The sequence below is a fragment of the Ctenopharyngodon idella genome, chromosome 20 (genome assembly GCF_019924925.1).
Source record: "Ctenopharyngodon idella isolate HZGC_01 chromosome 20, HZGC01, whole genome shotgun sequence".
Taxonomy (NCBI): Eukaryota; Metazoa; Chordata; class Actinopteri; order Cypriniformes; family Xenocyprididae; genus Ctenopharyngodon; species Ctenopharyngodon idella.
Window position 1 is genome coordinate 32,843,421 of NC_067239.1, and position 15,111 is coordinate 32,858,531.

At 41.0% G+C, this 15,111-nt stretch overlaps 3 protein-coding genes across 9 annotated transcripts in view; all 3 read right to left on the minus strand.

Annotated features, from left to right (window-relative positions):
• Positions 1 to 1,728: 1,728 nt before the first annotated feature.
• Positions 1,729 to 7,603, minus strand: lamp5 (lysosomal associated membrane protein family member 5). The gene is made up of 6 exons (XM_051874336.1): positions 7,343 to 7,603; positions 6,610 to 6,788; positions 6,229 to 6,360; positions 6,000 to 6,117; positions 5,279 to 5,467; positions 1,729 to 2,243 (listed from the first exon to the last, which is right to left on the minus strand). The coding sequence occupies exons 1-6, from the start codon at positions 7,377 to 7,379 to the stop codon at positions 2,068 to 2,070; spliced, it is 831 nt and encodes a 276-aa protein (XP_051730296.1). The 5' UTR covers positions 7,380 to 7,603; the 3' UTR covers positions 1,729 to 2,067.
• A 351-nt stretch (positions 7,604 to 7,954) lies between these two features.
• On the minus strand, positions 7,955 to 12,296 carry LOC127501941 (ankycorbin-like). The gene has a single exon (XM_051874297.1). The coding sequence runs from the start codon at positions 10,435 to 10,437 to the stop codon at positions 9,073 to 9,075; it is 1,365 nt and encodes a 454-aa protein (XP_051730257.1). The 5' UTR covers positions 10,438 to 12,296; the 3' UTR covers positions 7,955 to 9,072.
• Positions 12,297 to 12,424: 128 nt separating this feature from the next.
• plcb4 (phospholipase C, beta 4) overlaps positions 12,425 to 15,111 on the minus strand; it is a 43,489-nt gene continuing 40,802 nt past the window's right edge. For 5 of the 7 annotated variants that reach the window (XM_051874230.1, XM_051874227.1, XM_051874232.1 and 2 more), the window contains one exon: positions 12,425 to 14,031. In XM_051874230.1, coding sequence (XP_051730190.1) covers positions 13,943 to 14,031 — 89 coding nt within the window. In that variant the 3' untranslated portion in view covers positions 12,425 to 13,942. Of the gene's footprint in view, positions 14,083 to 15,111 lie in introns of all 7 variants that reach the window. The other 2 variants (XM_051874231.1, XM_051874233.1) reach the window with 2 other exon arrangements.

Below are 15,111 nucleotides of genomic sequence, written 5' to 3' on the forward strand. Positions count from 1 at the left end.
AAATCTTTCACACCTCTGCCGGGTATGAGACGGTAATGTCATTATTATTCTTTTGTAATTTTTTTCTGTTTTGTTTATTTGAAACAACTCAATAAATGCATGAAACATATTATTGTCTTTGAGAGAAGTCTGAGGTTTTTTAAACTTGATTTCTAAAAACATTCTTTTCAAGAATTTGGATTCTTCAGTTGTCTATAGAACAATAATCCTAACACCACAAGAAAATAGCAAAGTATAATTTTAGTTTTACTGTTTTATGAAGGAGAATCAAGTTTGTAGCGATCAACATGTCACAGTAAATGTTTACAAAAAATGTGCCTGTAGAGTTTTGAAAGTACAACATAAAAGAAAAGGAACAGATTGACAAAAAAATGAAGGTTTATTGAATATGAATATGCTTGAATGAGACTTGAGCAGCAGTGTGAGTGTCGTGTGCAGTAACTGATAACACACACACACACACACACCACAATGACATGAGACTGAAAAGAAGTTAAAAACCACGTGGTCAGTGAAAATCCTAAAAGAACTGAAGCACGATGAATCAGCCTTGAGCGACAGTGTTTTATGAGCGCAGTGCAGCATAAATCACTTCGTCCGAACAGAAAGTGTTTTTAATTGAGCGTCAGATCAATAAACTCCTCAGTGTCTGAGACTCGAGACATTGATCTGTGAGGATCGCAGCTCATTTGTGGAAATCTTTAATGCCTGTGATGTGACTGCTGCCGTCCGGCCGCTTCTTATTGATTTTCCATTCGTCTCCGTGTCATGTTTCATTCTGACGGATCTAACGCTGCCTTCACCTGCTATCGGAAATGTCCTACTTCCCACTTCTGAAGTTGTGATTACTGCTGCCTTTACGTGCTATCGGAATTATCGTAAATACGAGTTTCCTAGTTGGAAATCAGACATGAACACCTTCTCAAGTTGTATTTACTACTAGAAAACTCAGAGATAATTTTGACACTCAAGTTTCCCAGTGGCAAAGCACTTGAACAGTATGAGCTCATAATCACAACTTCAGAAGTGGGAAGTAGGAAATTTAGACAAAGTGATGAAGCTGTTGTGGAAAAACTAATAAAGAATCCCAGTCACAGCAGCAATCGTTCTCCTCTCCGACATATTTAAAGTTTATGGCTCTGACTCAGACCTGGAAACTCAGACTAGGAATTTCCGACTAGGAAACTCCAACTTGGAATTCCCGTCTAGGAATATTCTGACTTGGAATTTCCAACTAGAAATTCATGACTAGGAATTTTCCGACTTGGAATTTCAAACTAGAAAAAACCAACTAGGAATTTCTGACTAGGAAACTCCAACTTGGAGCATGCATGTGAAGGCAGCATCAGTAAGAAAGAATCCCAGTGACAGCAGCAATCGTTCTCCCCTCCACCATGTTGAAAGTTTATGGCACGCCCATTTGGGAAACTCGGGGGTCAAAATTATCTCTGAGTTTTCTAGTAGTAAATACGACTTGGGGGTTCATGTCCAATTTCCAACTAGGAAACTCAGACTAAGAAACTTTATGATAATTTATGATACTTTATTTAAATTTATGATAATTCCAACAGCATTTAAAGGCAGAATAAACCTTCAATTTTCCCCTTTTCAGCTGTAAAAGAAAAACTTCAAACATCACAGACCTTTTAAAACACTCCTCACATATAAGAGTTCAAATGGGAGGAAAACAGGTCATTCTGTGCTGTTTCTCACAAACACACACATCAGTACATGGACACAAAATCATTTATTTTCTCATTGTCTCATTTTGTAAATCATAAAACATTTTAGAATCCTAAAATAATATGCAATAATCATTGTACCTTATTTATATCCTTCAAGCAATTTATATATCTCTATTTTATACAGTGCCGGACATTGGTGTGGAAAACGACACACACATGATGAGTGCAGCAGTTACAGGACGATGGCGTTTGACATTTAACATCCTACGAGACACTCGAAACACAGAAAACAAGAGTTGTAATAATGTGCATTAAGATGATTGGACTGGAGCATAACAGACGTGACGTATGGCGAGGGAACTGGCGTGTGCAGTGAGAGTCTTCACATGTTCTTGTAGAGCGATCGGTCCCGGGGCAGCTGCGGCTGCTGCGCGCTCAGTTTCAGGTGGAAGTGATAAACGGAGATGGTGAGGACGATGATGAGGCCCAGGATGAGACCCAACACCAGCGGCAGCATCTGCTCCAGCTGCTCGCGCTGGTCCGTTATGCATTTATACGCTGCAAGAGAAACACACGTCTGCAGATCAGCATGTTTCTTCACAATCCACACAAACACAGCCTAGAACAACATTTCTGAACTTCAGATGTTATTCAGTTTTAGGATTTGTTCTTTTGCACCTCAAGGCCACCAAACATGTACATTAACAAGATACTTCAGAACATGACGTCATTAGCTATGTTTCAATCCACCTATTTTTATGCAAATTTTGAGATGTTGCACAAAAAATGCTGGATGGAAACACCAAGATATTTTCACATGTGGCGAATGAGCCTTGAAACACAGTAAAGCTGAAGTCAGGAATCTGGTCGTGTCCGACACGATCTCACGAGAAATCAGAAACACGTCACAGATTGTACAAATTAATGCTGCATCACGTGCTATCAGAATTATCATAAATATGAGTTTCCTAGTTGGAAATTGGATATGAACTCCCTCTCAAGTCGTTTTTAAGAATTATTTGAAGCATATTGTATGTTTTATACACAGTGATGCTGCCTTCATATGCTATCAGAATTATTGTAAAAATACGAGTTTCCAAGTTGGAGTTTCCTAGTCAGAAATTCTTAGTTGGTGTTTCATAGTCTGTAATTCCTAGTCAGTGTTTCCTAGTCGAAAATTCCAAGTCAGAGATTCCTAGTTGATGTTTCCAAGTCAAAAATTCTTAGTCGGAGTTTCCTAGTTGGATATTCCAAGTCGGAAATTCTTAGTTGGTGTTTCCTAGTCGTGGATTCCTAGTTGGAAATTCCTAGTTGATGTTTCCAAGTTGGAAATTCCTAGTTGATGTTTCCAAGTTGGAAATTCCTAGTTTGAGTTGGATCCATAAACTAAACATGGTGGAGAGGAGAGGGATTGCTGCTGTGACTGGGATTCTGTATTAGTTTTTCCACAACAGCTTCATCGCCTTGTCTTGTTATTAAAGTAGTGCATATTTAGTCAAATAGATGCCATTTTCACTGTGCATAAAACATATAATATATTAAATGTATATAATATATAATATTCAAATGATTATTCATATATGTAACTATGCACTAATTTAACAACAAGACAAGGTGATGAAGCTGTTGTGGAAAAACTAATAAAGAAATCCAGTCACAGTAGCAATCGTTCTCCTCTCCGACATATTTAAAGTTTATGGCTCCATCTCAGACCTGGAAACTCAGACTAGGAATTTCTGACTAGGAAACTCCAACTTGGAATTCCCGTCTTGGAATATTCCGACTAGGAATTTCCAGACTTGGAATTTCCAACTAGAAAACTCCAACTAGGAAATGGCAACTAGGAATTTCTGACTAGGAAACTCCAACTTGGAGCATGCATGTGAAGGCAGCATCAGTAATAACCAAGTAGGAATTTCCAAATGGGAAACACTAACTCAGAATTTCCGACTAGGAAACTCCAACTCGGAATTTCCAACTAGGAAAATGACTAGTAGTTTTCTAGTAGTAAATATGACTTGAGAGGGCATTCATGTCCAATTTCGACTAGGATTTGGTTTAATTCCCTCCAGAAGCGTCTCACACGATTGTGTTCCCAAACACCAGCATCCGAACGCAAGATCACATGACAGCATTTATTGTGTTTCATCTGACGCTCTGAGACCAACTCATTCATGATGGAGGGAAAAAGAGCCCGACTGCAGCAACTTACATTTTTATTACTCATATTTTGCACCAATTTCCCAGGAAGTGACGATTCTCTTGAACAAATGGGATGGAGACGCTGCTTTATACACAGATGTTTCATGCCATATTCCAATCTTGCACACAAGTTAAATTCATAACTTTGGATGGAGAATCAGTCGTATCTGTTTCCTGAGTTGTTAATGTGTCAAATCGCTGACGTCAGCATTTGAGAATGATGAGTTAACACCATCTCCTCAACATGTGATTGTGCAAATACAGCAGGTCTGTCAGAAACATCTTCATCTGCTTCACGCGCTGACAGACGAGACATCAGGACACGTCAGATCCAGAGTCTCCACACACTCCTACAAATGATTCCATGAAGAAACTTTAACATCCGTGGAACCACTAATGGTTCTTTACAGTGGAAAAAAGGTTCTTTAGATTATTATTAAAATGTTCTTCACACTATGAAAAAAAAAAAAAAAGTTCTTTGTTATTTTGTAAATATTTCTCCTATGGCATTGCTACAAAAAAATAACCTTTTTAGAAAGGTTGTGAGACGCGCGCCGGCGCCCAGCAGGATGAGCTTTTGTTCCTGCACCGAAGGAAACGGCCCATAAATCACTGGTACTATAAAGGGACGAGTAACGCTCACTGCGGTAAACAGCCATTTCACCCTCACAGCACGAGCCCAGAGAACCACACGCTCATCTCGCAGGTCACCGAGAGGTCACCACAACTAACCTGATCAAACCAGAACAACCTACTAAACCACAAACACATCTGGAGTAACCGGGATACTCGTGAAAACATCTGCAGCTCATTTCAGCCCAAAATCAAATTACTTTATTTACCATAGAGATGATGAACACGAATGAAAATGATGTTCTTCCTCAGGGTTTCTGTCTTGTTTTCCAGCACAAATATCCAATCATTCTTAAATCAAGATACATTTACTGGAGAAGAGAAATGACTGAAGATATTAAGACTTGTTAAATGAAAAATGAAGTGAGTTTGTGCTTAATTCAAAGGGAAAACAAGATTCTTTTTCTGAGCTCATTGGCAGATATTTGTTCTTGTTTTAAGCACAAACTCACATTAATTTTTCAGAAGACAGAACTTAATATTTTAAGTAATTTTGCTTCTCCAGTAAATGTATCTTTAGTTAAGAATGTTTAGACATTTGTGCTGGAAAACAAGACCAAAATAATTTGTCTTTTTTTTTTTTGCAGTGAAGCTGGTTTTTAGGGAGGAAAATCTGTATAATTGCATGAAAATAACGTCCCAACGCAACCAATCTGAAGCTCCTGAAACATGTACTTGATGACAGGTTTAAGCTGATGTCTTTCTGCTGTTTTCGGGCTGTAATGTGTGAGGTTCACTGTGATGAGCTCGAGTCTTACGTTCACTGAAGACAAAGTCGCTCTTGATGTCGAAGGGCTGAATCTGGATGTCGTAGATGGAGACGGTGATTCCCTTCTGGTGGTCGCTGGAGATCATGGTGAGCGTCTGCTGAGCCGTGCACACGTACGAGCGTCCGGCGGGAGTCACCAGCGCTGACAGACGGTGTGTGCTGGCAGTGTGTTTCCCCGCTGCACACACACACACACACACACACACACACACACACACACACACACACTCATTACACCTCCATCAGAACTCTGATGATTAGTTCAGATCAGCAGAATCATCTCATACTTCACTGCAGTAATGCTGAACTAGTTAAACTAGATGACACCATTGAACAAACAAGCAAAATACTTTAAATCGTAACGTAATGTGAGTTCCTGTGAGCGAGTCGTCAGTCGCTGTGTGTGAACGTGTAAAGCGCAGTGGATGTCGCAGTGATCTCTGCAGCGCTGCATGAGGAACAATGGGCTTTGTGTCTCAGCAAACCAAAAACATGCAGAAGAAAAGCTCATTTCCAACAATAAAAGCTCAATCAATCATCACCAAAAATATAATAAAATAATGAGATGCAGGTTAAATCCAGCGATGTATGTGATTTTACATGAACGCAGCAAACTGGAGCATGAAATCACAAAACAAGTCTACGTCTGTAGATGATTATTGACTAATCTTAATCTGTCACCAATCACTAATCTGAAGAGTTTTACTCACGATTATAAGCGCTGTTGAAGTGCGTCGCCTCTGAAGTGTCATAGACCAGCTGAACCTTGTTTATCTTCCACACTTCAGTTTCTTTAGCTTTTCCATCACTGCCCATCGTGTGTTTCTCCTACACACACACACACACGCACACACACGGGAATAATCCACATTAAGGGACTTAAACAGTGCAGTGCTGTGATGGATCACACTGATCATCCGTTTCTGCTCGGATCCAAACCTTTGAGAAGAAGATGCGGAATGTGAAGGCGTGATCGTTCCATGAGATGTGCAGCTCCGAGTCGGTGTTCCCGCATTTCCCCGCAATCTCAGCTCCGCGTGGGATCGTCACGGACACCTGCTCTGTTATCAGCTACACACACACACACACACACACACACACATATATATATGATATAAGTATCATCTCATGTTTGTACAGGAAAGTTTTCGGACGCTTAAAGCATCCTGATGGGACGTGCAGGATAGTGATGTTTTAACTTCCGAGTCAAGGATCCTAAAGGATCAAATCCAATTGGAATCCGTGTTGCTGTTTTTACTCTACTAGATCAGCTCGGAATCGTTCATTTAGGATTCAGTGAGACAGAATAGAGTCGCTCACGTCGATTCCGTTCAGCGCCAGAACGTCGTATGGAATCAGGAATTTCACCGCAAACTCCGCCATCAAGCAGGTCGTTCCATTTTCTCGGACGACAAAAATCTCCCGGTCAGGATTCGATGACAGTCCGGAGAGATTCTCCACCTCCTGCTCCGCAGAAACACTGACCGCTGACAGAGAGCCTGAGAGAAACCAGGAGAAACCATGAGCTCATACAGTCACAGTTATTCTAGATTCTGTTCTATTCTATTGTGTTCTGTGCTGCTCTTTGTCTTGTCCTCCAGGGTTTGAGAGACAGTTTCTCTGCAGTGAAACAATAAACACAGAACTGCACATTCTATTCTCTATTCTATTCTATTCTAAAGTGATATCTAACACACAATAGAATGGCAAAAGCTTTGGGAAACTACAACTGGAATCAGATTTCTTATATGAATTCTGTAGTTTTCTGTTTCTCTTCAGTTGTAGTTTTAGATTCAGATCTTTTAATTTGTGCTTCTTTCTCATTCTGATAAAAGGAACATGTTACAGAATCAAACTCATCAACTACTGTACAATTACCTCAAGTTTAACAAAAATGTGTCTCATGTTTGATGAAGTTTCCATCCTTGATTCTGTTATTTTCCTGCTCATGACTGTGAAGCTGCTTTAAAACAATCTGTACTGTATAATATGTGAAAATAAACGAGTTATAACGATAGCTATTTAAGCAAAAAAACATGTCATCAGAACTTACCGAGCAGCAGAAGTGCAGCGCAGTGAAAGTCCATCATGAAGCGACGCTCCTGCAGAAAATGAGCAGAAGATTCCAGAGGAACTTCGAGTCGCAGATGCAGCAAATGCAGGTGCGCGTGATTCACGCCTGCAGACGCTCGCGACACGCATGCAGCAGCAGCATCACTCCGCGCGGCGGAAGTTCCTCTCGGACAGTCCGGTGATCCCGCACTGCTGCAGCTGCAGGAGATGCAGTGAGATCAGCGCGCGACACGAGCCCGTGCTCCACCGATGACGGATCAGCGACGTATGAAATCACCGAGTGTACTTCACTTCTGCACGCGCACGACGCTCAGAAGCCCTTCAGTTTTTATCCGCAGGGAAACACAGTCCAACAGAATAAAGGGAATGGCTTTTCTGTCAGGTATGCACTTTATTGCGTTTAGTAAAAAAAAAGAAAAAAGACATCCTTATATGGGACACTGGGGTTAGTTGTCACATGGTCTGCATCTCAGTATCTATAATGCGTCTTAGAATAGTGTCATAAAATAGAATAGCTTTTTCTATACATAGTATACTATTCACTATATTCAATACACAATAAAGCACACTCACATTAAAACGAGTATTTTTCAGAAATTCATAAACGTCATTTGTTGTGCGTAATTTTAAGCAATTTATTAATTACAATTTCTTGAGAGTTTTCTGTTAATTACAGTTTTGTGAATTATTTTTTGCTTTTTTTTTCAATGCAGAGGCTGTTTAATGATGGGTTCTATTGTGACAACTTACCCCATATAGTGTGACAACATTCTCTGCTGTTGGGCAACGAGTGTTAAATGAAGAAAAAAAATCACACTACACCATTATTGACCGGAGCAAAACCTTCCCCCCCTCCAATAACTGTAAATATAGATTTTATTTTTGTAGTTAAGACTGTAAGGTTTGTGTCTAAACAGAAATTGATTTTCAAAAATAAACCCACTGTGACAACTAGCCCCGGTCTGCCCTAACATAAACGACTGGTATTCAAAACACTGGCAAAAATTTTAAAAATGAAATGTAATATCATAAAAATAAAAAATTGAAATGACTTTACAGAAGTGCTGGTGAAGAGATGAGAAACATATAATCTGTTTCACAGATGAGCATCTTTCTGAAACGGCAGAAAAATGTGGAAAATGACAAAATGTTCACAACTCATTTGTGACCCTGGACCACAAAACCAGTCATAAGGGTCAATTTTTTTAAATTGAGATTTATACATCATCTGAAAGCTGAATAAAAAGTTTTCCACTGATGTATGGTTTGTTAGGACAGGACAATATTTGACCGAGATACAACTCTGAAAATCTGGAATCTGAGGGTGCAAAAAAAAAAAAAATCTAAATATTGAGAAAATCACCTTTGAAGTTGTCCAAATAAAGTCCTTAGGAATGCATAATGCAATACATTTTTTTGATATATTTTCGGTAGGATCATGGAACACGATCTTTACTTAATATCCTAATGATTTTTGGCATAAAAGAAAAATCGATCATTTTGTCCCATACAGTGTTTGTTGGCTATTGCTACAAATATACCCGTGTGACTTACGACTGGTTTTGTGGACCAGGGTCACATTTATGTCCTAAAACATGTAACTAGTTAATATCGTTCTATATTCCAGACCCTTGTGTTATTTGTTGTCACAGCACTAGGTCAGTGCTCCTCACAGATGCAGTTCCAGCGTGTTCATCCGCTCATGATCGGTCAGACATTTGGAGCAGCTTTACTCTGAAAGTCAAACTCACACTTGACCGCACTAATGCTGTCGATGCTCGGCTTGCTTCCTACTTGAGGGTGGTTCTTCCCCAGGGGGAACGTCTCTGACCTTGGGATACACGGATCTGAAGCTCCGCTCTGAGCGCCACAACCCTCTCTGCTCCTCCTGAGCTCTGGGAAAGTGAATCTCCTCAACAGCCTGCCGCCAAGAGCGCTCACAGAGCTGGACGCGTACGCCACCTTCCCAGCATTCACTGGGGTCTTCGGCGCGGTTTTGCTTTTATTACGCTCTGGGGCCGCCGGTGCGAGAGTGCTTGTAGGTAAACTGCATCTCTTCTGATAATAACTGTCATCAAACCTTCGGACGGGCAGCAGTTTCTTAGCTTTCTCAGTCTTCTCAAGCTCTTCTCTGGCGCTTTTGCCGAACGAAGTTAATAGAATGCCAAGAGGACCCGATGATGGAGGAGGAGGAGGTGCGGAGCTTCTCCAGGGCGTTTTGGAGGGTCTGGGTGAGTAAAACAAGGGAGGCAGATGCTCTGCGTGTGAGAGTTTCTGAGGAGGTTTTGATGTTAAAACACCAGAGAACATGAGGCCCTGTGATGATAGCGGCAGTGAAGCATCACTTTCCCTCTCGTATTCCTCAATAGAGTCCATCGACTGGATTCGGTTCCGCAAACCGAGGGAACGTTTACGGGTTAAACTGATGTGAAGTCGAGTCTCATCTTCAGGTGGACCTCTTCTCTCTGAGGTCTTCAGCTCATCTTCATCGATGTTCACGGTGGAAAGTCTTTCAGCCAGCGTGTCCTCATGAATCCTCTTGGAGTGACTCACGAGCGCCTGCAGACACTCAGAGTGTCCGAGATGCTTGGCCACCTCCACGGCAGAGTTTCCCACCTTGTTTTGCCGGTTGATCTGGAGACCCAGTCTTTTAAAAGCTCGCACCAGAAACTCCACGACGGCTGGACGTCCGGCCACGACCGCGTACATGAGCGCCGTATTCCCCCAGGCATCCGCTGCCTCGGGATCTGCGCCGTTCCTCACCAGGATCTTCACCGCATCCAGGTATCCCATCTCGCAGGCGTAACTCAGCGCCGTACGGCCGCTCTCATCCGGACGATTCACGCTCGCACCCTTCTGCAGCAGAAGATTCACAAACTTGCTCCTCGCCTGCGAATCCCGGAGGAACACGGCAGAAATGAGAGGCGTCTGCGCCCCTTCGGTCTCGGAGTCGATGATCTTCCCATCCAGAGCGTCTAGGATGAACCTGGCCAGGTGGATCTTGTCGTTGGAGATGGCGTCCAGAAGGATCCTGGTGTCCGTCTTGGAGTCGCACCTGTCGGAGAGTTTCAGCATGTTTAGGACTCTTTCCTCAGACAAACGTCTCTCCGCCGCCGGTCTCACTTTATACTGCTGCGCTGTGGAGTTTCCACGACAACACGAATCTCATTACCACACTTTATTGTTCATAAGTGGATGTGTATTAATGTGCTGATTGTAATAAGGGCTTCTGAGAGCGCCGACTGAATGATATGAATACATGTGCCAATTACAGCATGTGATTATTGACTGGAACGCTTTGTGTTTTTCCATGGCTGGAGAGACTCTGGGGAGGGTTAATGATACCCAAGGCTTTCTTCTTCTTCTTCATATCTTTGGCTAAATGACACATTTGCAGCGTTGCACATTGAACATTACGTTCCTTGAAGGTGCTGTAGGTGCTTTGGATTTTTTGTTGACATAAAATGTCACTGCTTTCTCTCAGATATTTAGATATTTGCTCTTTATACACTCTAGTTGTGCAAAATGCTATACACACTCAACAGAGGAGACCATTTACTGCGCAAATGTTTGCTGAACGTCGACTCATTCATGCATTTGATTTGCTCTCAGCCACATCTCTACACTGTAAAAAACTATTTTCATTATTTATGTTTTTTCTTTTGTCAAATCAACTTAATTGTGGTTCAGATAACATACTATTTTGAGTTTCTGTTGATTAAATCCATCGCTTTCGTTGTATTAACTCAAATTTTTAATTTCAATGAACTCAAAATTTTAAGGCAACCAGGTAACTTACTTTAAGTTAAACCAACGATTGTTTTTTACAGTGTATGAAATCAGAGGCATTTCCACACGAGTTTGTCAGTTCTACTGCACTTTTCTGAGAAGGAAATAAGAAATTGCAACTTTTCACAGTGAACGAAATGCAGCACAAATCTAACACAAGTTAGCTGAAAACACCTACTGGTGTGATGTGATGTCGAACAAAATCAAGCCAAACTTGTTTCTGGAGTTTGAAACCGCTTTCTGGAAAAATTCGCTCTGGCTGGTAAACACCTCTGAACTCCCATTGGTCCGTGGGATTACATAGGTGGGTGTGGCTCTGAGGCTCCGCCTTCTTTGAGATGTGAACCTTCTCCGGTTCGTTTCTTCTGTTCAGACGCAAGTAAAAACATTGAACTTATTTTTACCCCAAAGTGAAGAATGAAAATGAACTTTGCCGTGAGTTTATCGGGGCCTTTATTGGCATTGATGTTTCCATGAAGAACTTTTAACATCCATGGAATATTTCCACTGGACAAAAGGTTCTTTAGATTATTAATATGTTCTTCATGCTAAAAAATGTGGTTCTTTTAAGAGCTGATCACTGAAAGGTTGAAAGCAGAAGCTCCAGCACTGAAAGCAGAAATGGTTCTTCTATGGCAAAAGAACCTACTTTTGAAAGCTTTATTTTTAAAGGATTAGTTCACTTCAGAATTCAAATTTCCTGATCATTTACTCACCCCCATGTCATCCAAGATGTTTATCTGTCTTTCTTTCTTCAGTTGAAAAGAAATGAAGGCTTTTGAGGAAAACATGACATTTGAAGTTGGAGGAGAAAATGAGTTTTTCGCCCTACTGCGGTACTTCCACCTACGTCACGTGACCTTTCCAACATGATTATGTAATGCGTGGAGCATCACAGAGCAGTGCAAGACGAGCATTTGTGCTTAAAAAGTATATAATTTTTTTTTTTTTTTTTTAGAAAATGGCCGATGGTTTCTCTAGATAAAACTCTTATTCCTCGTCTGGGATCATGTAGAGCTCTTTGAAGCTGCACTGAAACTGACATTTGGACCTTCAACCCGTTGAACCCCAGTGAAGTCCACTATATGGAGAAAAATCCTGGAATGTTTTCCTTCATTTCTTTTCGACTGAAGAAAGAAAGACATGAACATCTTGGATTATATGGGGGTGAGGAAATTATCAGGGAATGTTCATGCAGAAGTGAACTAATCCTTTAAGATTGCAGCACTTTTAATGAAATGACACTGACAGACAATAAAATAACGTTCAACAGTTTTCATTTAACACCTGGGATAGTTTATTGGTACACATACTATAAAACAGTATTAAAGTAGCAGGATAACAACAGTATTTTTTGAGTATTTTCATTGCTAGAAGTTTGACAAATACGATATATATATTTATATATATATATATATATATATATATATATATATATATAAATACAAAAGCACCCACAGCATGGTCCATTGAGTAGCTACAGAAAGACAAACAAATAGAAACAGGTGAAATTCAGAGCGACAGTTCTGCAAAAATAATCTGCTTTTCCCGCAAACTATAATTTAGAGCAAAAATCTACGTGGAAGTCGCACAACAGAAAACATTCAGCTAGTGCAAAAAGCTTCTAAGAAATCAAACGTAGTCTTAAACTACCCACTATAATATATGTATCTTTATATAAATAACCCCTTATTTTGGCATTTATCGTTGTAAAATAATTTAAAGGTCCTACATGACATATAGTGGCACATTTGTAAGCGATGGAGTTTTAAAGCACTTTGCTTTCACACGAGATATGTGGCCACCGCCGAACACTTGAAAACATGATGCGAAGAAAAAGAAGGGAACGAAAACTCACGACAACCGATATACATATGATCCCGAAATCCCTCGAGCGGGATTTACAATCAATCACCTCCCTTTAAAACGAGTACCAATAGATTACACCTCCTGAAAGTAAAACAACGAACACAAGTGGAACCAAAGTTCAGCGTCGTGTCAGAGGAAAGTAAATGGTTTGTGTCGATGCGTCCAAATCCACACGGATCAGAACCTGCAAGCGTCAACGCTACGAGATTGAGTTTGGATCCGTCCGTCGTGTACCGAAGAAAACTCATTGAGCACCATCTACATCTCAAAGCCTGGTTAAAAAGTTTCACCTCAAATAAAACAACATTTGGGTTAAAATGACGCGTGCGTCTGAGCTGCATCTTAAAAACGTACAGGAACAGATGATAAAAGCTTGGGACAGCAGAAGATCTACGGCGCCCGTGTGATTCCAGTCGCTCTACATTCTTACTGTACTGAGGAAAGCTAGTGCTCTGCTACATAGTCAAAGATCCTCGGACATCCTATCACATGTAAAGTGCTCAGGACATTAAACTAGCGCATCGTTCACAGGTATTGTGCTGACGACATAAACTAAAACGTCTGTTAATCAGATTCGTCTGCTGGCCTGACTCTGCTACGGGTAAGATACAAGTTCACTTTTGAGTCGTCGACCCACAACGTCTGCAGCTCTGATGGTGACGGACGGACGGGCCGCAGTGGACTGTATAAAAACGCGTCTGTCCCACCAGCGCCGTCTTCACCGCTTCTGTGCGGGGGCGGAGCTACGGCACGAGCTGGATTGGCTGGAGGCCGCTGCAGAGGAGGAGTTAGCTGCTGTGGGCGGGGTTAGAGCTGAGGTAGGGAGAGTGGGCGGGGCTAGAGATCTACAGACTGCAAAGACTGGAGGTGTAAGACAGATGAAGACGGAGCCCGACGGGACAGACGGACGCCTTCAGCACTCTCAGCTGACGGACGGAGCGCTTACACCACCGTGGCTGGTCTGCGGTCCATGTCCTCCTCCAGCTTCACCATCTTCTGCATGTCTTTGGCCTGGAGAATCACAGCAGAAACGCCATCAGATTCACTTTCATTCATCCAGATCTGTTGTTCAGAATTAAAAACAACGGTAACACTTTAAAATAAGGTCTCAGTTGTTAACATGAAAAAATACTTCTACAGCATTTATTATTCTTAGTTCATGCAATGTTAAGCAATACATTTATTACAGCATTAATCTTTAACGTTGATAAAAATACAACTGTTCATTGTTGGTTCTTGTTAACAAAGTGTTTTAAAGTGTTACCTACAACTTCTGTCCATCAAATCACTGGATGTGATGGAAGGAAGTAGCTGTCCACCACCAACTGAATCACCTGATGACTCATTGTCTCACTGAATCAATCTAATGACTCTTGATTCACTCACTGAACCGCAGGTCATTACTTTTATGATGTCTAATTTAAAATGAGACTGATTAGTGTAATTACTAGAATATTCATTCATGGACTCAGAATCAGTATCGTTTTATTCTTCATGATTTCCATCCCTAAACATCCGCGTGTTCAGACTGACTCTGATTCTCTGTTATGGTGAACAGGAGTTGCTGTAGGGAACACTCTCAAACGCTTGTTCAGTAACAGCGAGTGACTCACGGTGTGAAATGACTCATGCGGACAGTGATGAGTATCGTTTCATAACAATATTTAAAGCAGAACGAGCACTGAGACAGGAACAACGATGACAGTAAATCATACTTGTGCTGCAATGACATGATTAGAATACATAAAACTCATCAACTAATCTCTCTCTCTTTATATATACTGCATATAGAGTCCGTCTGTGAGAGCAGCATGAGCTTGATTTGATTTAGAGCTCAGTGTCCAATCAACTGCCAGATGCCTGGCTTCTTTATGATGATTGGCCAAACTGTCAAGTGGGCGGGACCTTACAACAAATGACCAATAACTGAACATGTGATGTATGTGACTGACAGCATTTAACGTGTCAAAGTGGATCTGTTCTGTAACGCTAATTTTGTGAAAAATGTTTTTTACAACCTTTTTTTGTCAGTGTTTATTTTTTGCCTACTGATATTCTTAATATTGCTGGAATAATTCTGATCTTGGTCAC